This window comes from Oryzias latipes, chromosome 3 (assembly GCF_002234675.1).
Source record: "Oryzias latipes chromosome 3, ASM223467v1".
In the NCBI taxonomy this organism is placed as follows: domain Eukaryota; kingdom Metazoa; phylum Chordata; class Actinopteri; order Beloniformes; family Adrianichthyidae; genus Oryzias; species Oryzias latipes.
Genome location: NC_019861.2, coordinates 5,198,051 through 5,222,513, shown reverse-complemented (window position 1 = coordinate 5,222,513; position 24,463 = coordinate 5,198,051). Strand labels below are relative to the sequence as shown.

Here is a 24,463-nt window from a genome sequence, read left to right as displayed (position 1 = left end):
GATAGCACAAGGGTTAAGAAATGTTTTCAAAACTGTGACTTCTGTTCTCAAAATAGTGGCACATTTATGACTCCATAGAATCCAAAGTCTGCCATTAAACGACTCCACGTTGATGCTGGAATCCGGATTCTCTCCAGCTCAGTAGCCGAGCAGCAGCCTGATGGAACGATGGCGTTCTGTGCTGCAGACACATCTCAGTGTTGAAAACCTGACAACAAGCACCTTTTCATGACATCACAGGAGCGATCTCTTTTACCTCTACACTGATCGTACAGGTGCAGTGTGGAACTGCCTTCCTGGTCTGAGGTTACCATGGAGATGAGGATATGGACGGCAGCTAGCTGCACCCAGGAAAACGTTGACATCATCATCACAACATTTAAAGGAGGGGTGATGTATCAAGGGTGTGTGACGGTGGATAATAAGAATTTGGATGCCTCCATAGGAGATTCACAAACATGCACACAGTTTACTCTGTCAGACTCACTTAGGCTGTAAAATTCCAAAGGTGAGTCAGAGACTATAAAAAAAGGTGTTAGGCTATCTGAACGGCTCAGTGCAGGTGATTGTTGATTTAAGAAGAGTATATTAACGCTAAGGTTGCTCTGTCCACAAAGCTGAGCTCTGAGACGTCCGGGATCTGGGGAGGAGTCTGGAGCTACTCTGTCTCCTGGTTGGTTGAAGCTCCTCTCCCTGAGGATCAGCTGGGTTCCCACTTGCCTGACTGACAAACACAGAGGGAGGCCGCGTAGAGACCATCTGAAACCTCAGCTCTGCTGAGCTCCGATTTGGTCGGGAGGAAAAAGCCCTCTTTTTGGTCCTGGGGTGGGGGGAAGGGAGCAGGACCACTGGAACAGGCTGGTGTGATGATGTGGAGGCGTCTCCAGCAGCAGAGGAGGAGGAGCCTAGCTTGGCCAGGACCACAGGAATCTCCTCCAGAGACTCGGCAGAGTCTGAATGGTATTCAGCAGGAGGGGCAGCAGCCTGGACAGAGCCTGGAGTGTGGGCCAGAGAATGGGGGGCCCTCAGGGGGAATGCTGGAAAAGGAAGACGCTGAGCCTGAGATGAGGTGGACCCACTGCTGGACTCTGTCGAAGACAAAACAATCCAGCCAGGAGAGGTGTGGTGTCAGTGAAATCCAGAATGACAGCAGTTTTGGTTCCATTCAAACCTTTAAGGATGTTCTGGACTGGACAGAGTTTCCTTAATAAACAGGTTTTTTCAGGTTAAATGAAAGGCCTTTTTCAGCCACTTGGAGCACAAAGCGATACCCTTCACACGGTCTACGTCACAGGCAAAATGAGCAAAAGACCTCCCTCTCCACCTTCTTTCAACAAGGCATTTTCCATGCTGTTCGCGAGCATCCAGTCCATTTTAGGGAGCCTAATGTTGTTCTGCGGGGGACCATGCAGGGGCCCTTTCATGTGGAGACACTGGGTTCTGGAGGAACAACAGTTTGGACCAATCGCCCCAAATGACAAAAACTCTTCTTGAGAGCTGGTTGTAAAGGACTTAACTCTCACTACCAATATTTATCGGGATTTGAATGCAGAAATAGGAAAAACGGATCCTGAAAACTTGTTTGATAGGATTGTGTGAAGCGCTTTAGTGTTGTTTTGATTGTTAAGCTTCACACTCACACATCCCAGCTGGGAAGAGGAGACTCCTCCTCCATCTCTCTACAGCTGGGAGTTCTTCTCAGCAGTCTGGGTTATACTCCTTGTGTGTGAATTACTGCCATTCCAAGGTGGAGCGGTTGTTTCTCAGCTGAAACTTTGACTGTTCAAACCCCAGTTAACACAATCACCTGTCAATGTGTCCTTGGGTAACACTCCTTCTCACAGATCTAGAGAGACCGCTGGGATTACCTGGAAGCTGCACAGTCGTCAGGCAGCGCTCCCTGGAGGCCTCTGTTGGGATTTGACACTCCCTCTTCTTCTTCTTCTGAGAAGTTACAACAGAAAACAAGTTACAAGTCTATTTATCAGCTCCCATAGAATGTCAGACAGGCCTGAGGCCACTTCCAACTCCGTCTACAGGCTGCCTCCCAAACTCTACATGTGTGTCCATGCTCAGCTATTAGACGGAAACTTTATGAGAATCAAGTGTTTTCATGTTTACCCGTGCATTTTGGCGCGTGTGTGCAGCTATTTTCCCTTCTGTAGAGACAGGAGGCGGAACCTCTTCCTCCATCACAGGGCTGGACATGCACCGCATTCTACCGTTGGGTAATAACCTGAAACAGACCCACCCACACGCACGCACACACAAACACACACAAACACACACGCAGTCTTAAGTCTTGAGCATTCAGATTTGGGGAAACCTGTAATTGGACAGTGGATGAAGCTGTGAGATGTGATCCACGCATGTTTGGGGTAATAATGGGGTTTCTGTCTGTAGAAGATGGCGGTTTTTGACCACCGTTTATTTTACGTAGAGTCCAAGAACGGACTTAAACACTTGCGTAGGAATGTGTGGACTCGAGTTTTGAATGGTGAAGCTCTAAACCAGGGGTCTCAAACTCAACTTACCTGGGGGCCACTGAAGGCAGGGTCTAGCTCAGGCTGGGCCACAACTTTAGCGCATAAACACACAACTTGAGAGTATCTGAGAGCCAATAAATTTGTATGGAACATATACTATACTATACTATACGGGATACGCTCTGGCAGCCCCGTGACCCCGAAAGGGAAAAACGGTATAGAAAATGAATGAATGAATACATAAATAAAAAAAGTAATACATTTCTGTTTATTTAGTCTTCTATATCTGCTGTTTTCGGATTTCAATATCCTAATTAACTCAGTTCAGTTAACACTGTTGAATAATAACTAAACACAAAGAAGACTCAAATTTTCTTCTGATCACGGCTTCTCTTGTCTTCTTACTGCTGGACACTTATCTGCTTCCTCCCAAACAGCTGAGACCCTCAGTGTGGCTTGAAGATGATTGTCAGTAAATCTGGACTGGACTTGGACTTATTGAAATTTAAGGTGGAAAAGTTGGAGAGGATGTGCTCCCAATTTTGAGTCTGTGTTTTTTTTTTAAGTTTACATTTTAAACCACAAATCAGTAAAGGAAAATCAAAATTCAGTAACCATTTTTGGATTTTTTTTCTTATGACTTTTTCCACATTTAAACCCTGGTCACAAGTTATTGTTGGGCAGCCGGTCAGCCACTCCTATATTTTCATAGTTTAATTCAAACTGTGGATCGTAAAAGAACGGCCGCTGTTCACTGGAGATCAGAACACTCGATACAGATATTGAGATCAAAGGAAGGCTCAAAAATGAATGGAAATTCATGTTGGCGACACCAACTAAGTGCAGCCAAGATGCACAATAAGCGTGTCTGAGATCACCCAGGTGGACGCAACGCTGCACAGATCACCTGGTGTGTGACGTAAGTCTTTGCTTTTGCTCCAACATCACCTGTCAATCATCACAAAAATATCACCAGAAAGGGGCGGGAGCAAGGCCCCAACCTATGCGAACACAGCTGGAAATATAGTATTGTGCTGACTGAAAGCTGCCCTGATGACTACAAAACAATGCATTATGGGAAACGTTGTCCTGAAGGTTTTTGTAGTTAAGTGAATTTGTGCTATTTTAAATCATTTAAAATACCTATTGATTAAAAAAAGGCTACCGGTACATACATTACAAAACATTAAAATAAATATAGAAGATATAATAGCACAGATCATACTAAGGGGAAGAGGCATATCAAAACTAAATTGAATGTTAAGGACAACGTCCTGTTCTCAAACACGTCTATCGTGTCAAGAAATGCTTATTTTGCTGTTTAGTCTGGCAACCTGTGTCTCCTGTGAGAACCACAGCTGCAACCCAGGAGCTGCTTTTCTCTGTTCTGTGCCTGAGCGTCTTCAAACTTGGTGGTTTTGGTTCTGTCCTTCATGGAGATCCCTGCTAAATTGTGGAGTTGTTGTCATGTCCTTCCTGCTCCTGGGTTCCTTCCTTGGCCCCCCCGTCACAATCGTTGCATTTCCCCACGTATTTTTAGTCTCTCTAAGACTAAATCTTGTTTTTGCTCGCCCGTGTTTAATGTTGAAGCCCCGTTAGCCGTCACACATGTAGGTGTGGGACATTTATTCTCCTCAGCGACCCATCTCCTGGGGGAGCGGTGGGCTGCAGTCACAGCCGCGCACAAGAACCGTTTGGTTGGGGTTAATACGCCACCCCACGTAACCGTAATCATAACCTTCCTCCGGATCCGTGTGACCCAGAAACAAGTTCAGCTCTGACTGCATGTATTTAGAAAATTACATGCGAATAAATACGTTCTAAAAAGGAAAGTAAGAAAGTCCTAAATGTGGTCCGGAGAGGGGGCTGTCAGGTTTCCCTAAATGTTCTCCTGCTTTCAAGTCCGGTCAATGTCACGCCCCCAAGAGTCAAATACCCCACTGTGATTGGTTGGTCTGTCAGCTCCGCGCACAACACTGAAAAAGTGTCATTCATACAAACTGACGGGACGGACTAACATTAAACTTTATATTAAGGCGGGGGCCGCAAAATATCATCTTGGGGGCCGCAAATAGCCCGCGGGCGGCGAGTTTGAGACCCCTGATCTAAACGCAAGTTTCCTGACATTTACATAGACTTTTATTGATAGTGGCCGCTTGAACGCGAGATGCCGCGTGGTAGGCATGAAGACTTACTCTGCGCCTCCCTGCACTGCCAGGACCATGGGCTCCTCAAAGTCCAGCTGAGTGTTGGTGTAACCCAGAGTACCAGAGTAGTCCACATCCTGGAGACAATAAAGAAGAGAGGCTCACACAGTCAAACCCCTCGCCCCACAAATATGACGACTAATGGCCAATGGCCCTACCTTGAGGACTGGTGGAGCTGTATTTTCATTCACTGTTGCCGGCTTCCTTGAGCAGTCTCTGCTATCCAGGCGGTGGCGCTGTCGTACAATGTACTCATAGGTACTAAGTCTGTTCCACACTGTCGAAGTACGAGAAACCGTGAGACATGCCCCCCCCGGCCAAACAACAGAAAGTTTCCGATTTATACATGAACAACTCAACAGATGTCATCAAGGCCAGATAAAGACTGTTCTGTGACTTTGACCAAATGCGTCAGTGTTAAGAGATGCCCCACAACTGAGAGTTTGAAATATGTTCCCCCCAATTGTAGCGGTGAGCTGTCGTCACAGCCATATTTCAGTTGAACTCCCCATTGTAGTGTCAAGCAAGGATGTATTGGGTCCAAGTTTGAGTCTGGAGGGATTGTAAGCTTCTGAAGATCTCCTAAACGACTTCTAAAATTATGCCATGAAACAGAAACATCATACAACACACCAACAAAAAATGTTTACCGTTTTTGACTTTTGTTTATAATAATCATACTCATATTTTCTTACTCCATAAAGTATTTACATCTTGTCAGTCATTGATTTAGGAGGTTGTTCCAGTGAAAAAGCTGAGTTTGGTCTGTAAAAATCATCATTTCCTTTTTCCTTTATTTATTTGTTCCTTTCATGAAAAGGATTGAATGTCCAATATGTTTACATGTTTGTAGTACATAATGGAAAAGTTCATGATTGGAAGGGAGCAGAATTGAAGAATACTATTCTTATAATTGTCTGCTCCTTTTCATATTTACATTTCTCACACCATCACCTGTGCTCAAATGTCACCATATACAGTTCAAATAAACAGTAAACACTTTCCATTCTTCAATTTCATTGTACAATGGACAATCTAATCTAATCTAATCTAATCTAATCTAATCTATTCCAGTCAACAGTCAAGTTTGTACAATCTAATTTGTGTAGCTTTATACATCCATTTAAATTGAATAATATTTTGACGTTTTAACTGATTCTCTTGGGAATTCCACATTTTTACCCCTTTTTTACAGACACAAACTTTTGCTTTAGTGTTGTTAGGGCAAACTGTTGTTTGAAATCAAATTTTCTATGATTTTCATCTCCAGTGGTAAAAATAAAAAGCTTTTGTAAGTGTTCTGGTAAATCTGTTTCTGGCTTGAAACATAACTAATAAGGTCTGCAATTCAATTACAGTTTTAATAAAACCTGACTTCATGACTAGTTCATTTGTATGATCTCTAAATTTAGCTTTGTGAATAATTCAAATAGCTCTCTTTTGTAATAAAAATTAAGGGCCTTATATTAGTTTCATATGTATTTCCCCACACTTCAATACAATATGTAAAAAGAGGTAAAACCAAAGAGCAATATAACATGTGCATTATATGACATGGTAAAATATATTTGGATTTGTTCAGATCAAAAAGGCCCTTGGCTATTTTATTTTTTACATAAAATATATGAGATTTCAATCTTAATTTGTCATTCCCTAAAAATTTACATTCAGACACCTGTTCTATGTTTCTGTTGTCAATGGAAAAAAAATCACTTCTGTTTTTTCTTAATTACCAAACACCATAAACTTTGTTTTTATTAGATTCAAAGACAGTTTATTGTAGTCAAACCACATTTTGAGTTTTATCATTTCCATTTCAATACTTTTAGCTAAGGTTTTCAGATTATCCCCAGAACAGAAAAAGTTAATATCATCGGCAAATAAAACAAACTGTAACAACTTAGAAGTCTCACAAATATCATTTATATAAAAAATAAAAAGTTAAGGTCCTATAATTGAGCCTTGTGGAAGTCCACAGATAATATTCATGAGATCAGACTTCTTACCTCCAAACTGCACATATTGTTGTCTGTTTCATATATAACTGGTGAGCCAGTTCAGGGCGATTCCTTTAACCCCAGATGCATATAATTTAGAAATCAGCAAAGAATGATCGATGGTGTCAAAAGCCTTCTTTAAATCAATGAAAACTCCTATTGGGTATTTATTTTTGTCAATTGCTGTTGAAATTTCTTCAACCATTTTATTATAGCCAAACCTGTAGACCTATTAGAATGAAATCCAAACTGATTCTCACTTAACAATTTATTTTTGTCAATAAAGCTGTCTGGTTTGTTAACAAACAACTTTTCTAACACTTTTGAAAATTGGGAAAGTAATGATACTGGTCTATAATTATTAAAAGTATGTCTGTCTCCATTTTCAAAAAAAGGAATAACTTTAGCTCTTTCATCCTTTCAGGAAAAATTCCCAATTTGAGTGAAAGATTAAAGATATGATGTAGTTGTTTGACAACACAGTCTATTGTCATTTTGATTATTTCCATGTCAGTCCCATCACTGTCCTTTGAGTTCTTCTTTTTCAGTTTGTATACTGTAGTCAAAATGTCATTTTCAGTCACATCAGATAAATATATAGATTGGGAAATCAAACTTTATTTTTTACTAACATCTTTTGATTATATATTGCATGTAATTTTTTCTGCTAGGTTTGGTCCTATATTTACAAAAATGAATTTAATTCATTTGCCATGTCCTCTTGCTTTTTAATGACCACATTATCTTTAAGAAAGGAATGAGGAAGTTCTGTTGCTGCTGACTTATTTCCATTACTTTGTTCAGAATATTCCACATAGCCTTTATGTTATGTTTATTTTCATACAGAATGCTACGATAATATTTCTTCTCCGCTTTTCTCAATACATTTGTTAACTCGTTTTTCTAAACCTTATGATGTTTTTCAGCTGCTGCTGTTCTTAAGTTCAAAAAGTTCTTATGAGGTTTCTTTTTCTTTTTACAAGCATTCTGTAAGCTCTTTATCGTCCAGGGTTTTCTGTTGTTTTTAGATTTAGGTCTACTTAGAAATTCTGGACAGTGTCTATTGTAAAGATCTAAATAACGTTTTAGAAAAGCCTCATATGCACCATTTACATCATCTGTATGAATTCCATTCACGTCTTGATTCATGAGATCGTTTCTGAAAGTGTTCACAGTTTCAACATTCTTTATTCTTTTATATATTTGGTGGATTTCTGCTGACTTTTTTGGCAATTTAAAGTCAAGTATAGCAAATATAGGCAATTGATCGCGTATGTCATAAATTAATAACCCACAATCTCTTTGACTTTCCAAAATATTGGTAAAAATGTTGTCCATTAAAGTTGCACTAGTTGTTGTTTTTCTGCTAGGCTTTGTAATCAAAGGATACAGTCCTTTACTATATAATGAATCGAAAAAAATCAGATGTTTGTAAATGTGAATCAAGCTTTATGAGATATACACTGAAGCTTCCACAGATTATTAATGGTTTATGTTGGTTTAGATTACTTAACATATCTTCTAAATTTTCACTAAAAGTTTCAAGTTTTGATCCTGGTTTCCTACATACACATCCAACAGTCATATTTTAGTTTTTTTGTAACTCTATTTCCACAGCAACACTTTCCATTTAACCATCAATAGCAGAAGTCATGCATTCTACCGGTTTCCATTTTAAACCATTGTCAATATAAAGGGCACCCCCCCCCCCAATCTGATTTGTTCTGCTATTGAAATACATATCATAACTTTCAAATATAATTTCTCTTCCCTTAATTAATCCATGTCTCTGATAGTGCAATTCCTTTCAATTTTATTAAATTAATATTTAATTTTGTTAAAGTTTCTTGGCAGACTTCTACAATTGAAATAGATAACAGAAAATGTTCCCTCAGTTTTAACTTCACTGAGTTGTTCTTCGCTGTGGAGGACATGATATAAACGACTGACTCACCACTGAGTCAGTTATTTGTGCTGAAAATAAAGTCCTGCTCTCTACAGAATAGTCCACAGTCTGATTCTGTCAACAGAGCCTAAACAAAAATAGAACTTTTGAGTTTTTCATTTGTACTGATCCAGCTCTTTCACTTGTCTCACTGCTACCACTTTGGCTTGCTCTGGTGATCTATTTAGATTTATGAACACTTTTCCATTCCTGGTCCAGGTGGCTTACAATTTTTGATGCTTTTTCTGGATACGACATGTCCAAGCAATTTCTGAGTTTTTCTTGCAGGGCTCCAGACTAACTTTTTTCACTAGGAGCACTGTGGCCCCTAAATGAAAATTTTAGGGGCACAACCTGAAAATTTAGGGGCGCATACCATAAATCAACATGCAAACCAGATCTTCTAATTTCCACTGTATTATAAATACACTAAATAAAATAAATAAAGTAAATAAATACTTTAATTATAGATGCAAAAATTACAATCTGCTTTTTCAAATTCAGTGTCAGATTTTATTCTGCACTTTTGAAGATGCAACAAGAAGGTAAACTGACAGCAGCATCGCTGTCATGACAGAAAAAAATAGTAAACAAAATACCATAAATTTAGAATAAAAAAAGTTTTTAGTAACAAGTGATTACCGTAATAACCTTTCGGTCATTTCACAGTTAAGAACAATACTTAAATGTATGTAAACATTAGGGGATGGAAATTCATGTTGGCGACACCAAATAGGTTCAGCCAAGATGCACAATAATTTGAGATCACCCAGATGGACGTAACGCTGCACAGATCACCTGGTGTGAGACATATTTTTGTTTTTGCTCTAACATCACCTGTCAATCAAAACCAAAATATCACCAGAAAGGGGCGGAAGCAAGACCCCAACCTGAGCGAACGCAGCTGGAAATTTAGTACTGAACTGACTGAAAGCTGCCCTACAGACTACAAAACAATGCATTATGGGACATGCGTCCTGATGGGTTTTTGTAGTTCACTGATCAATTAAAATAATTTAAAATACCAACTGATTAAAAAAAGGCTACATACATCACAAAACATTGAAATAATTATAAAAGATGTAATATCACAGATCAAACTTAGGGGGAGAGGCATAATTATTAAATTGAATGTTAAGGACAACTCCAACTTCCTGTTGCAGCTTCGCCTTCATGCCCCCCCCCCCCCCGGCGCTGGTTCATCTTAAACACGTCTATCGTTGCATTTTCCACACGTGTTTTAAGTGCGTCTAAGACTAAATCGTGTTGTCGCTCACACGTGTTTATGTTCGAGCCCCGTTAGTTGTCACGCATGTAGGTGTGGGACATTTATGCTCCTCAGCTGACCATCTCCCGCGGGAGCGGTGTGCTGTCGTTACAGCCGCGCATGAGAGCCGTGGTTTGCTTCGCGAGTTTGAGACCCCTGCTGTACACTCTGGCACTGGTATACTAGCCGCAGGTCGAAAGAACGAATCAATAGTTCGCTAGCTGTACATAGCTCAGACGCACATATCAGGTTGTGATGATTTGTCTCCATTTCCTTCCCACAGACGTTAACGCGCACTCGATTATCTCTAGGCCCCGCCCCTCCACATATTTTAGCCACTTGCAGTGACTTTCCCTATTCTTCTCACACGCATTGGCCGCCTCAGGCATCACTCAATGACATGCGAGTGTGCGCTCGCGTGTGCTCCAGTCTCACGAGTGTGTGTGTGTCTGTCTGCGTGCGTGTGGGCTCGCGTCTCATTGATGATTTCATTGCTCATTTCATTGATCATTGACGGGCCGCTTCCACGTTTAATGAATAAAAAAATACGGAGGGTGGGGGAGGCAAATTTACTGGTCGCGCATGTGCGACTGGATGTAAAATTCAGTCGCACAGTCTCAAATTTTGGTCGCAAAATGCGAGCAAATGGTCGCAGTCTGGAGCCCTGTCTTGCCTTTACGTTTCTTTGCCTCCTTTAGGTTTTCCACCTTGTGCTTTCTGTTCCCAAATCTTATAATGATTGCCGACTTGTTTTTATCCTTACTTGGCAGAGTGTGGCATGCTAAGATGTGTCGACTATCCAGATCATAGAAACACTTCAACTATGAGAGACAGAATGTAAATGTGCCTTTTTTTTCCAAAAAAAAAAATTGCGTAATGGGACAGAATCTCAATCTCAATTCTTTGTAATTTGAACCTGGTCTTCACCAGGTTTGCTCTGTAGTTGCTGTTTGGTTCATGCAGATCTTCTCAAACCTGCTTTGGGGGCTGCAGAAAAGTATGATGCTTCTGCCCCCATGCTTCACAATGGGTGTTGTGTTCTACTAGGACTATATTTGGGATTCATTCAACCTCACGACAATCTCCCAATCCTCCTCCAGATCAACCAGATGCTCTCTGAAAAACTTTAAATGGACCTGGATATGTACATAGGCAGGAGGACCAGGATTTGGATCCATCATCACGAAGTGTGTTACTATAATAACATTTAATATTAGGGTCCCAGCTCACTTCTAATAATGGACTAGTTCCCATTGTAGTTCTGGGCTGTTTCCTCAACGTTCTCCAGATAATTTGGTCTCCACCAGGTGAGATCTTGCGTGGAGCTCCAGGTGGAGGGAGATCATCCGTGATCTTCTTCCATTTTCTAATAATTGCTCCATCAGTTAATCTCTTCTCTCCAAGCTGCATCTTATTGTAGATTGGTTCATCCCAATCTTGTTCAAGTCGACAGTCTTGTCCCTGGTGTCCTTTGAAAGCTATTTGGTCTTGATTATGGTGGAGAGGTTACAGTCTGACTGTTTAAGGGTGTGGACTGGTGTCTTTATACAGATGACCAGTTCAAACAGGTGACATTAATATGTTATGGATAGAGGAGTTTCTTCAAGAAAAAAACAGGTCAATGAGGAAGAGAACACTTGATTGTTAGAAGGAGATACTTATTTTCTGCTCTTTTATATAAATTAATTCATAAAAAAAACAAACGCTGTGAATTTCTGAATTCTTTTTTGACATTCTGTCTCACAGTTAAAGTGTTTTTATTTTTCTGCTCCACTGTGTGCAACTTTAAAATTATTTCCTCTTCTTTTAAAAAAACCCACTAACCAAAACAGTTTTATATCTGGAACAATATTGGAGGGAAGGCTCCCTTTTCAGAATATACAGTTTATACACAACACTATTTGCTACCAGTATCTACGAATGGAAATCACGGACACAGACAAATGGTCCAGCTGTGATGGAGTAACCATGACAGAACTAAAATATACACTGACCAAAAATATAAACGCAACACTTTTGTTATTGCTGCCATTTTTCATGGTATGAAGTCAAAAAAGTGAAACATTTTCCACATACACAAAATAAACAGTTCTCTGAAATATTGTTCACAAATCTGTCTAAATCTGTGATAGTGAGCACTTCTCCTTTTCCAAGACAATCCATCCCACCTCACAGGTGTGCCATATCAAGATGCTGATTAGACAGCATGATTATTGCACAGGTGTGCCTTAGACCACAAGAAAAGGCCACTCTGAAATCTTCAGTTGTATCACACAGCACAATGCCACAGATGTCGCAAGTTTTGAGGGAGCGTGCAATTGGCATGCTGATAGCAGGAATGTCCACCAGAGCTGTTGCTAGGGAATTGAATGTCCATTTCTCCACCATAAGCTGTCTCCAAAGGCGTTTCCGAGAATTTGGCAGCACATCCAACCGGCCTCACAACCGCAGACCACGTGTAACCACACCAGCCCAAGACCTCCACATCCAGCATGTCCACCTCCAAGATGGTCTGAGACCAGCCACTCGGACAGCTGCTGAAACTATCGGTTTGCATAACCACAGAATTTCTGAACAAACTGTCAGAAACCGTCTCAGGGAAGCTCGTGGTCCTCATCGAGGTCTCGACCTCACTCCAGTTCGTCGTCGTAATCGACTTGAGTGGGCAAATGCTCACATGCGATGGCGTCTGGCACGTTGGAGAGGTGTTCTCTTCACGGATGAATCCCCGTTTACACTGTTCTTCAGGGCAGATGGCAGACAGCGTGTGTGGCGTCGTGTGGGTGAGCGGTTTTCTGATGTCAATGTTGTGGATCGAGTAGCCCATGGTGGTGGTGGGGTTATGGTATGGGCAGGCATGTGTTATGGGGCGAAGAACACAGGTGCATTTCATTGATGGCATTTTGAATGCACAGAGATACCGTGAAAACATCCTGGGGCCCATTGTTGTGCGGTACATCCAACAACATCACCTCATGTTGCAGCATGATAATGCACGGCCCCATGTTGCAAGGATCTGTACACAATTCTTGGAAAACATTCCAGTTCTTGCATGGCCAGCATACTCACCGGACATGTCACCCATTGAGCATGTTTGCGATGCTCTGGATCGGCGTATACGACAGCGTGTTCCAGTTCCTGCCAATATCCAGCAACTTCGCACAGCCATTGAAGAAGAGTGGACCAACATTCCACAATAGACAACCTGATCAACTCTATGCGAAGGAGATGTGTCGCACTTCATGAGGCAAATGGTGGTCACACCAGATACTGACTGGTTGTTTGAGTCCCCTGACCCCCTCAATAAAACCAAACTGAAGAATTCAGAGGAGCCTTTTCTTGTGGCCAGTCTAAGACACACCTGTGCAATAACCATGCTGTCTAATCAGCATCTTGATATGGCACACCTGCGAGGTGGGATGGATTGTCTTGGCAAAGGAGAAGTGCTCACTATCACAGATTTAGACAGATTTGTGAACAATATTTCAGAGAATTGGTTATTTTCCTGCCAAATCTGCAACTATTACAGAACTCTGCTGCACGAGTTCTGACGAGGACCAGGAGGCGGGAACACATTACACCTATTTTAAAATCGCTGCATTGGCTCCCTGTGCGTTTCAGGATTGATTTTAAAGTTCTTTTAATGGTTTATAAATGTTTTAATGGTCTTGGGCCTTCTTATTTAAATGATGTTATTTTAAAATACGAACCCTCGCGGACCCTGAGGTCCTCTGGCACTGGCCTATTAGTTGTCCCTAAGGTGAGGACCAGGACACATGGTGAGGCTTCGTTCTGCCATTACGGCCCTCGCCTGTGGAACGGCCTGCCTGAGGGCCTCAGGGCCGCAGAGACTGTAGAGGTTTTTAAGAAGAGGCTCAAGACCCACCTTTTTAGTCTGGCTTTTACATGACTTTGATCATTTCCTATGTCTTTTTTATTTTTTATCTATCTATTTATTAATTTATTTATTCATTTACGTATTTATTCATTTAATTATTTGTAAGGACTATTATTATCTCTGTTTTTAATATACTATTCTTTTTATTGTTATTTTACCAATGATACGTAGGTTATGTTTCAATCAGTTTTACGTATTTTGTTTTTTAAAATACTAAAATATTTAAATCTTATTTTATTTTTTATCTTTTTTTCTATTTTTAGTGTTGTTATTTTATGATAATTTTTATTCTGATGTTTTTAACTCCAGTGTTTCCTCTTGGGGATCCATTTTTCTGGGGCACCACCGGCTTGACCTGTAGGGGGTGGTATTGCTGCGGTGCCCATTCTGGTTGGGCGGGCTGGGGTCCCGCTCTGTGGTCTAATAGCCATGGAGTGGGCCCTGGGCTGCTCTGTGCTGGGCGGGCGCTGTGGTGGTGACCCCTGTGGTCGGGCTGGGCCTTGGAATAAATGGATCCCCATCATATCATATCGTTTCCTCACAGCAGTACCAAGCCAGACCTTCTTTTAGCTGCAGTTCTTTGTTTCTGTTCAGGGTTCTACTGGGGGAACTGGGTGGGTGGGTGGGGTGTGGGTGTGGGTGGCGGTGAGGGAGGGGTCGCATCTTTGTGTGATTGTCCTTTGTTTGCTGTTTTTAACAATTTTCGGGTTTTTTGACTGTTTTATCTGCTTTTATGTTAAGCGCTTTGTGTTTTTAACTGAAATGAAAGGCGCTATATAAATAAATAAAGTTTGAGTTTTGTTTGGTCAGTGTAATTATCATAAGAAGAATCGTTTTTCTTAAAAGGGGACAGTGCAATTAAAAAAAGACATGATTAAACATGTTTAAAAAAGCCAGAATTAAGCAAAGGCTAATTTTCATCTGTCCTCTGGCCATGATGTAAAAAAGCATAAATACATAAATAATAAAATACAAAATATACACTTGTATATTTATTTTACACACAAATAGCCTGTAATTATTTTGCACTTTTTATTTTTTTCCTGCTCCATATTTGCCATTTTTTCATGTTTTGACAGTAGGAGGACCAGGTATACCACTTAATTGAACTTGTCAGGGGGAAGCAAGGCTTCAGTGTTTTTAACCAAGGACACTTCAACATGTGACTATAGTAGCAGGGAATTGCACCAGTTTCCAACAACTGAAAGACGACTGCTCTGCCTCTGAACAGCAGGCACCTACAGAAAATGTGTCTGAACTCTTACTTAAGTAGATGTGGAAGAAGAGGAGGTGGCAGAGCAGCACCAAGGACAGCAGAGCCAGTGACACCGTAACAGCCGCCAGGCCGGGAATGACTGCCGCTGCTGACCTGAGGGGCGCCACGGGCAGGAAGACGAACCACACACCCGTCTCATTTCTCACTGTGGACACACAAGTTTGAAGCGTTCTGTTGACTAATGCTGTACAGGCCCAGCTGCGTTTTTTTTTTCTTCAGGATATCGAGAACAACAGTCAAGTTAAGCTAAACATGTTCTTATTCAGAAGCGTGTCCAGCTCACTTCTGCTCTTTGTTTTGTTTCATCAGTAGTTTAGGACACCATGATGGGACAGAGTGGAAACAAGACCTTAAAGGAAGGATGTTCTATCAACAGTGAGAGGGAAACCTCACCCCAGTGGCATCTCTGCATGCGCTCACATCTTGTTTGAGGGTCAGAGGCCAACGCTTACCTAGGAAGTGCTTGTCTGTTCGGAGTTTGGATGGATCCAGAAAGAACTCAATAAAGACGTATGAGGCAAAAACCAGCACAAGGCAAACTCCTAACAGAGCTGAGACCACGCTGTGGAGAAACAACCTGCAAGACACAAAGTGTTTTTGACCACATTTTAAGACTGTTCCCCTTCGGATCACACAACCCCCACTAAGACCCTCAGGCTCAGCACGGGGGTGGAACTCAGTGACCTTCAAAAAATATTTTTGGAGAAAGAAATATTTAATTTCTCTATCGTCCCATCATAACATCTTTACTGATAAGTACAAGTGTATAGAAATGATGAGGTGGTGCACCCGTGGTGCAGCCGTGGTGCACCTGTGGTGCACCTGTGGTGAAGCCGTGGTGCACCTGTGGTACGGCCGTGGTGCACCTGTGGTACAGCCGTGGTGCACCTGTGGTGAAGCCGTAGTGCAGCCGTGGTGCAGCTGTAGTGCGATCGACCTCTGATCGGAAGATTGCCACTGTGTGTCGAAGTGCCCTTGGGCAGGACACTGAACCACACCTTGCCTCTGGTGGAAGGTTGGCGCCAGTGTTCGGCAGCAGAGCCGCCATCATGGTGTGAATGTGTGTGCGACTGGGTGAATGGGTTTGTGACTGTAAAGCGCTTTAGAGGTGGGTAGAAAGGGCTATATAAGTACACGCCATTTACGCCACTTCAAATGTTGTAATGATGATTCTGAATAACGAAGGAATCATGACCAGTAGAATACCGTAAATGAACAAATGTGACCACGGTTCAACTTCGGTCAAGACTTTAGACCCACGTTTTATACAACTTTAATTTGATAGATATTCAATAGATAAATGGTTCCAATAAGTCTTCCTGTGATTTTGTTAGAACCACAGAGTGAAGGTGTGGCAGATGAAATCACAGAGCTGGTGATGGTGGCTTGGTTCCCACATTTATCCATTTTTACGTAAGTTTACAGTGAAAGTGTTTCACATTTGAAGACACATCAGGATACACCTGACACTCACCTGTAGTTCCTGCTGCCCACACAGTTGTTAAGCCAGCGACAGTGATGGTCAAAATTTGCCACACACTTGTTACAAGAACTGCAGTGCTTTGACTTTGGACCCCTGAAACAACAACACACTCAGTCTGTTCCACACGTATGAATAGAGTAAGCTCTTCTGCTGGTAAAGTGAGGAATTCTGCTGTTTGCAGCTGTTTGATTAGTTTATCCAGAGATTTTAAACATCATATGATGCAGTTTCTGGAAAATAAACATCAAAGTTGTTATGGATACTTTTCCCCTGCTGTCATAGCAGGATGCACTGCTATGACAGCAGCTCATGGGACCGTTCGTCTCCTCCTGTACACCTCACCCTTAGATGCCAAACTCAACGTTGGAAAGAGAGCAGGGTTTTTCATGGTTCTAGTGAGTCTGTAAACTGTCAACAGTCTAAACAGTATATTTATAAATATGAATTTAGGCCCTCATTCAAGCAAACCAAATTTCAGACAAACTTTCACACCTGCCAAACGAAGACCAGCTATTTGGTTTTAAAAACCTTGGTGTGAAGCTGTTGGAGTGAATGTGCTCTAAATACCATTTGAATCGGTTAGTTCAAAAGGGGCCCAAGTCCACAATTTTTCAAAATAGAGATATTCTATGTTCTATGGTCTTCGAGAGAAAAGCTATCTGATTATGTGCAAAAAAGTCCCAAGTCCATTGTAATGTATTGACTATGCTTGACATTTAAAATGCATTAAGTGCAATATTCCTGGACTTGGGCCTCTCTTGCATGGGTTTTGCATGGGTTTTTATTTTAGCATTTGTGAGCTATGAACTGGTGCTAAATCTGGGTAAAGTATTAATCAATTGGTGTTGCCTCCCTTTAAGCTATGCAATTAAAATAATTTCCTGGAAAAACAAACCTCTAGGACTTGGGCCCCTTTTGAACTAACCGGTTCAATTGTTTTCCCAAAGTACTGTTCAATGTAATTTAATATTACTGGTAAGTGTATAACAAACATGAAATCATAAAGAAAACATGAATTCATAGAATTCAATAGGTATAGGCTAAACTAAAAACGCTTAACTAAACTGGGCATCCCTGCCCTTATTAACTACAACTGTACATAGTGGCACTAAAATCGAGGGAAAGCCTAAGAAAAAAAAAAAAGCCTGTCAGACAGACGGTAACAGACTGAGCCTGTAAAAATATCACTTCAGGGAAAATGCTGAGCTTGACGTATAACAGTGCTTGTGTAAACCCCGTGTGGATGCAGTTGTTACTCACACGTCGACCTGGCAGAGGTAGCAATGACAGTTCTCAATGACGTGCGCATGCTTGGAGCGGTCAAACGCAGGGAGCGGACCTCGGCTGCTCTTCATCCTCACATTGTAGTCAGCTGGGTCGACAGACACCGCCATGACATGGACACACAGGTGGGCTGCAAACACGATGCCGGTACACTGTAGCACAGTTCAGGGCTCACACAACCAGAGGGATTAGGTCAGCTTTTAAATTAAGACATGAACTAAAACCGGCGACATCTGATCTGTTCCCCAATGAAATGATCCAAATTGTGATCAAAAGTTCAAAAACAACCAAATAAAAATATCAGATACCATTGTTTTCTATTCTTTTGGCAGCACATTTTTTAGACTAAAAATTGCGTGTTTTTTTATATTGTTTGACCAGAGGTACGACTTTCACTCAGGTACGCCTTCTACATGATTTTTTTTTAAATAAATGCTGGAGGACACTGTAGGTGTGTGTATCAATATTTTCTGCTGACAATGCAGAAAATGACGTGTCGCTCAGTGTAACATCAGGAATGGTGGAATTGTTCCAAAGCGACACATGGGATGAAGAATTTAATGGATTTAGCGATTTGAACGGGGAGATTAGTTGACTTGTCAGCCTGTTTTTTTATGCTATGGTTAATGGTTTGTATGTTGCGCTAATCTACTCGATATCTCATGTGTTTCATGAGGTCGAATAAGCATCAACGTGTTACGCTAGTGAAGCGTGAAGATATGCATATGCAGCCTATTGTTGTTATCTATTACATTATTATGAGGCACATAAATTGAAATTATCAGTTGTTTCTTTTGTCTGTGATTTGCTCAATAAATGTGTGCTCATAAGTTTACATTCCCTGGAAGAAATGATGATTTCTTGGTCATTTTTCCTAGAATATTGATATGATGATGATGATGATAAGACAGAATTTATTTATTTTCCACTGATAGTAAGTGATTGGATGAACAGAAGCCTCCCAAATGACCCTGTTCCTGTTCAAAGTTTACAAAGTGCCTTGTATTGCCTCCTTTTGCATCAATAACAGCTTGAAGTCTCTTGTGGTTGTTGTGGATGAGCTTCTCTAATAGTAAAGCAGCCCATTCTTCTTGATAGAAAACCTCAACTTCCTTTAAATTATTGGGCAGTCTTGCTTGAACTGCCCATTTTAAATCTCACCAGAACAACTATTCTCTTATACAGTAAGTGGTACAGACATCTCCCTGTGACAGATCACTAGTGGGAAACTGCACAAAGAGGATACAATGTAGCCTGCAGGAATCCAGTGTGAGGGCAACAGTGGTACGAACACACCAAAGCCTGTGATGGCAAAGTACAGGTAGAGCAGCCAGGCCAGCAGCTGGAAGGGATGTGGAGGCCAGCTCCATCCATTGGTCCGGGAACAAAGAGGAACATCAGCTCGGCGTGGAGTGTCCTCATTGACAGGGGCTGTGCGGTTTGGATTTCTGCCGCACACATCCATCCTGCACACAGTCAACACAAGTTGACCAAAAAAAAAAAAGTATCAGTCATTTTTCCTGTAGATTTAAAAAAATCTGCTCACAGACATGGTTACTGTGAATGCACTCACAGCCACAGCCATCACTTTCAGTGTAGAGTTTTTCTTTAGATGCGCTCTTGTCAGCAGGCAGACAAAATTCAGCGGAACACCAAAGACTGACAGCGCTACACTTTCATTTTTAATATTTAAACACAAACAGGAAATACTAATTATTGCAGTATCTAAAATGACCACCAGAGGCAGGTTTCAGAGGATAGCATTTTCCCATTGGTGATGCTTAAAACCCCAAGCTAATGTACAGCCTGGTGTCAAATGGTTTTATTGATGTTTATTGTTTCATTTTCTCTTGATGGCAGTCATGGTGGAAAACACGGTAAATTAGCTTTTCTGGTTTTACTAAGACTTAAACCTGTGCATAAATTAGGGTTTTTTTATTGAAAAGTGGTAGGACCGTAAAAATCACCCATCCGTCCATTTTTTCCTGCTAATCCAGGTTTGGACAGCAGATGCAAAGATGTCCAGATTTCTCTCCCCAGCCACTTCCTACAGAGGAATCTCCAGACATTCCCAGCCAAAAGACGTCTCTCGAGCCTGTCCTGGGTCTTCCTCGGGGTCTCCACCAAGTAGACTCTACAAATGTCTTTCATAACTCTGTTCCAACCCAATGCTGTTTTTACTAATGTTGTTAAGTAGGATGCAGTAAACTCTAGTTATGTTTTTTTTTACCTACAAATTTTACTTTTTGGTCTTCAGAGTCCGGGAGGTGACGTTAACAATGATTGGTCCAGTTCATGTTCATTTATGTCTTTTGGTGTGCAAAAATAAAAAAGAAAGCTGCAGGGACTTAGAGGATTAATCTTTGTTCAGGTGTATTGATGGGTTGGGGTAGGGGTCCAGCTGAGGGGAAGAGAGGATACATTTATATGCAAAGGGAAGTTCACTTCCGTTTCCTCTGGTTCTTTTGTTTGAATTCTTTGGATTGCATGAATAACGAAAATCGTGTCCTGTAGGCTGATTAGAAGGCAGTCACGGACTATATCTAGATAATCTAACGGGTTTTCAGTCTATGGTCTGGCAGAAATGTTCAGTACAAACAAAGGCATGAAGGGCAACGCATAGGGAACTGTCAGCTCACCTGGTTGGTTGGCGCGTGTTTCCGTGATTCAGGACGCTTCTCGTCTCATCTCCGGACTCTGGGATGGAGCCTTCGCACGGGTTGTCCCGGGACAGCGAGCCAGGGAGCAGAGCACCGTCGACTAGGCCGTCCCAAGCCAGGCCGGACGTCAGCTAACCTCCATGCCGGTTGTGGACGAGAACCGCCGGTATCTGCTGTATGCCAAACCGAGCGCGCGCGGGTCTGATTAGCTTGATGAGCTAAGCTGCTAGAGGGGCGCCTAGCCGGACACCGCAGCCGCCATGTCAACAGTAAGAGCGGGGCGTTTCCGAAGGCAGCAAGCGTTAAATTTTTAACGCGGAATAACCGACAGCAGCGTCTCAGCCAGCAGACTGGGCCACTTGGCCCCTCTCGCTTCCCACCGATGCCTCCCACCGCCTCGCGGCCCTGTATGCTGTTTCCAGGGTAACGGTATAGGTCCCGCCTGATTGGTCTGTTCATTTGACCCCGCCCAATTACAAATGGAACAGACAGGACGGGTCCGTAACTTATGAAATATTACAGAGGGAAGAACGCTGGAAGGCTGCTGAAGGAATGTTAGAGCCGTCACAGTCATTCTATTTACACAAAGTGATTAGAATTCGTTTCTTTATTTGTTCCTTTTATGAAAGCACCACAGAGACAAGCAAACACAAAGCATTCATTGCATCTTCAAAAGCTACACTTATTCCATAACTACAAAAGCCAATTGCTTTCAATAAAAAAATAAAAAAAACAACCGGAAAAAAAAAACAACAGCAATTTTTTCGTGTATTAAAAAAACAAGAAAAACCAGGTGATCTTCGCATAAATCTTTTCTGTGATTTTAATCTAATGATTTTGGGAATATAAATACAAAAAACTACAAACAGGGTACAGACATTGGGGAAGTTTTAAATATTGACCAGTAAACTGTTGTTGTTGTTTTTGTTTGTTTGTGAGTCAATCTCAAGGATATTTTACAGAAAGCAGCGAAGTCCGTGGCTGACCTGCTGGACGCTCACATTGTGGGTGTGATCAACTTTTTCAAATTCGCTGTAATGTTTACTAATTTTCGCTATTTTTTCCTACAATTTGCTATACTTTCTAATAATTTAAGTAGTCTTAAATTCATTGAATTTATACCGCACTCACACACACCTACATTATACAAGGAAGGTGGACCCTCTGATCTTCTATGCCCTATCCCATCCCTGGTGGCGATGTCACTTGGGTGCTGTCTTCCTTGGAGAGGGAGCCCTGACTCTACGCCATGAACTGGGGATCACATCACGTTTTAGCCTGGTGGGGTCCGTGTCCCTGTGATGCTGGTTCTGGTCTTTGCCTTCGAGCGCCGGGCCTATTTAAAATTCCCGGGCCAGTGGTGGTTCTGGCACAAATTACGACATGGGCGAGCCAGACCAGTAGCGCCTCTCTGTACCCCCCAATTACAGCCCAGAAATGTACAATTGATTTTTATGGTTTCCTTTATTGTTCACAAATGTAACAATTAAAAATGAAACTAGAGGCTTGTAAATTCCTACATCTTAGGACTGTTATGAAACACATACTAAACGGAACAACAAGTCTTACAAGGATAACAACACTCATGTTTGCTTGAGGTTTCAAATGACCTCCATTATAAGATTAAAAAAACATATACAACTAGTACAACTTAAAGCTTGAAGCCCATTGAGATGACTGTTGTTGTAAATTGGGCTATATAAATAAAACTGAATTGAATTGAAAATTCTCATGGCTTACACACTAGGAACTTCTGCTTCTCTTAATAGAAACTAAAAATGTGCCCGTTAATGCAGCAAAGTCATCAATCAAATCCTCATATGTTGGTTTCTCAGCTATGGTGTGGTTTATGCTTGTAACTACCAATCTTGAGTCATGGATGATCTTAGGAACATTTTGATAAGCTTCAGCTTTTTTATCCTTACAGCTAATTCTCAGGTTTTCATGCAGTGGATATAATCTGGGCTGTTGTCATGTGAGGTGGTCAAATAACTGGCATGCTTCCAGTCATTAAATCCAGGGTTTGTTTGTTTAACTAAGTTTCTGTTTGGAAAACAGTTTGCAGAAAAAACACAAAAGCCTATTAATTTTCCTCCCCCGAGTACACCAACCACGTTCTTTTGACCTCTTCTCCACTAAATAATGTTTTTTGAAGTACTGTTGATGGCAGCTTCCTCCATCATTGTCATTCCTGGGAAAACAAATGTGGATGGCACCTCAATTCCTCCTCTGGAAACCAGATGTGTTGGATTCCTGTCAGTCATAGATAAGGGCCATATAGCAGGGTCAGATCTTCATCCACTGAAGCTGCTGCAATGGATGGAGCAATGAGCTATATCGCTAGAGGAGACATGTGCGCTTGGGATGCCTGGCCAACGGTGGCGGAGCGTGTCGTTGGCGCCCACATGTCAATATAGCCTTTGGTGGCATCTAAGTAGCTTTAAAATAATATTTAATATAAATAATATTTATGTGTACACACCCACACACACACCTATATATGTGTGTGTGTGTGTGTATCATTTGTTGTTGTTAAATAAGAGAAACAGTCAGCCTTAAAAGCTCAAACTTTAAGAAAAAATGCATACTTGCAGGACTTCTTACAAATTATAAAATTATTACAAAGAATTAAAAATAATAATTTCTAAACATTTAGAAGTTTTAGACCTCTTTGACATGTAATTTAAATTATTTAGAAAAGCCCTACAATAAGTCAATAATTATAATAATATAAATAATAACAAATCAATAGTAAGTCAATAACAATAAATAATAAAAATAAACAAATACGTTTATAATAATAAATCAATAATAAGTCAATTAATAATAATAAAAAATAAATAATTCAACAAAAAATTAAGAAAAGATAATAATAATTAATACTTTATTGACCCCACAATGGGGAAATTCTTCTCCACATTTGACCCATCCTCTAGGGGAGCAGTGAGCTGCAGCTTAACTGCACTTGGGAGGCAGTAGCGTTAAGGGTCTTGCCTAAGGACCCTCACTGAGTGATGTTAATTGCTCGCCATTGATATGGTAAGTGCCCCCAGTACCATTGCTCATTCCCCTCCAGGAATTGAACCCTGGATTCCTGCATGGTAGCCTCTCACCTTACCAACCGAGCTACCCAGCCGGTTCATTTACCCTTAAAAAAAGAAGAAAAGAAAAAAACAATAGATGTGCCCTACTGATTCATGTGAGTGATCAATTTGTGTTAAAACAGATAGTATGGTGCCGGGTTTCAAGCAAACAGTCTGGCCTCTTATCAAAATCTGTTTCCACAAAATGTTCTGAACATAGCCAGACTGTTTTATATGCTGTATTGCTAGTTGGTAACCACAGTTATTCATCTGGGTTAGCTCTTTTGAGAGCTCAGGCCCACTTTTTCTTTAAGTCTGAATCCATTGGAAACCTGCAAGAGAAGAGTCACTGAGTCAGAAATGTATAAATCTATATTACTATAATAGCCTAGTCCTAGAATACTGTATATAGGTTTAACAAAATAAAGTTTACATTTATGTCGACAGCAAATTATACGTACATCATGCAGCATGTTGATAGTAGCCCTGCAGCATCATGCATGTCAACATGTGTATGATTAATGAAGCCCATGCAGCAGTAAAAGAAAAAGATTATAGTACGATGAAATGTTATACCTTCCTCCTTCGTGGACTCATTTCTCTGATTTTGGCAGGTGAAACCCGCACAACGAACTGGCGTTTTGCAAAAAATGTGTTCACATGCATGCACTGCAGCAGCGACTTGACCTCACCAAGATGGCGGCGCTCTCCTCCCATGAGGAATCATGTGGTGTCTCCTCTAGCGATATGACTCATTGGGATGGAGATTGTTTTGTGTTTGTAATCCTTAAAAAGAGACATATATTGTGAATAAATACGTTTTTGCAGTATGAGGCAGTATGGATTTTCATAGATTTTATGAAATTATGTAAGCACT

At 41.2% G+C, this 24,463-nt stretch overlaps 1 protein-coding gene across 2 annotated transcripts; it reads right to left on the bottom strand.

The window, feature by feature from the left end:
* Positions 1-442: 442 nt before the first annotated feature.
* On the bottom strand, positions 443-22,987 carry zdhhc1 (zinc finger DHHC-type containing 1). 2 transcript variants are annotated; one of them, XM_011487116.3, is made up of 11 exons: positions 20,483-22,987; positions 19,090-19,309; positions 17,820-17,995; positions 16,551-16,652; positions 15,529-15,653; positions 15,066-15,221; positions 4,852-4,970; positions 4,682-4,770; positions 2,122-2,236; positions 1,869-1,947; positions 443-1,088 (listed from the first exon to the last, which is right to left on the bottom strand). In XM_011487116.3, exons 2-11 carry the CDS (start codon positions 19,306-19,308, stop codon positions 595-597), a joined length of 1,674 nt encoding a protein of 557 aa, XP_011485418.1. In that variant the 5' UTR covers position 19,309; positions 20,483-22,987; the 3' UTR covers positions 443-594. The 2 variants fall into 2 exon arrangements, with proteins under 2 accessions (XP_011485418.1, XP_004066874.1); XM_004066826.4 differs by having other exon boundaries at positions 1,869-1,944; positions 20,483-22,985.
* Positions 22,988-24,463: the final 1,476 nt, after the last annotated feature.

Bases quoted from the DNA above. Each gene is read 5' to 3' on its own strand.
- zdhhc1 (XM_011487116.3), bottom strand. From the start codon at position 19,308: ATGGATGTGTGCGGCAGAAATCCAAACCGCACAGCCCCTGTCAATGAG. The intron at 17,996-19,089 runs GTATCCTCTTTG...ACTGTGCTACAG, and splicing joins GGATTCCTGCAGGCTACATT to TGTACCGGCATCGTGTTTGC. The intron at 1,948-2,121 runs GTAAACATGAAA...GTTGTAACTTCT, and splicing joins ACACGCGCCAAAATGCACGG to CAGAAGAAGAAGAAGAGGGA.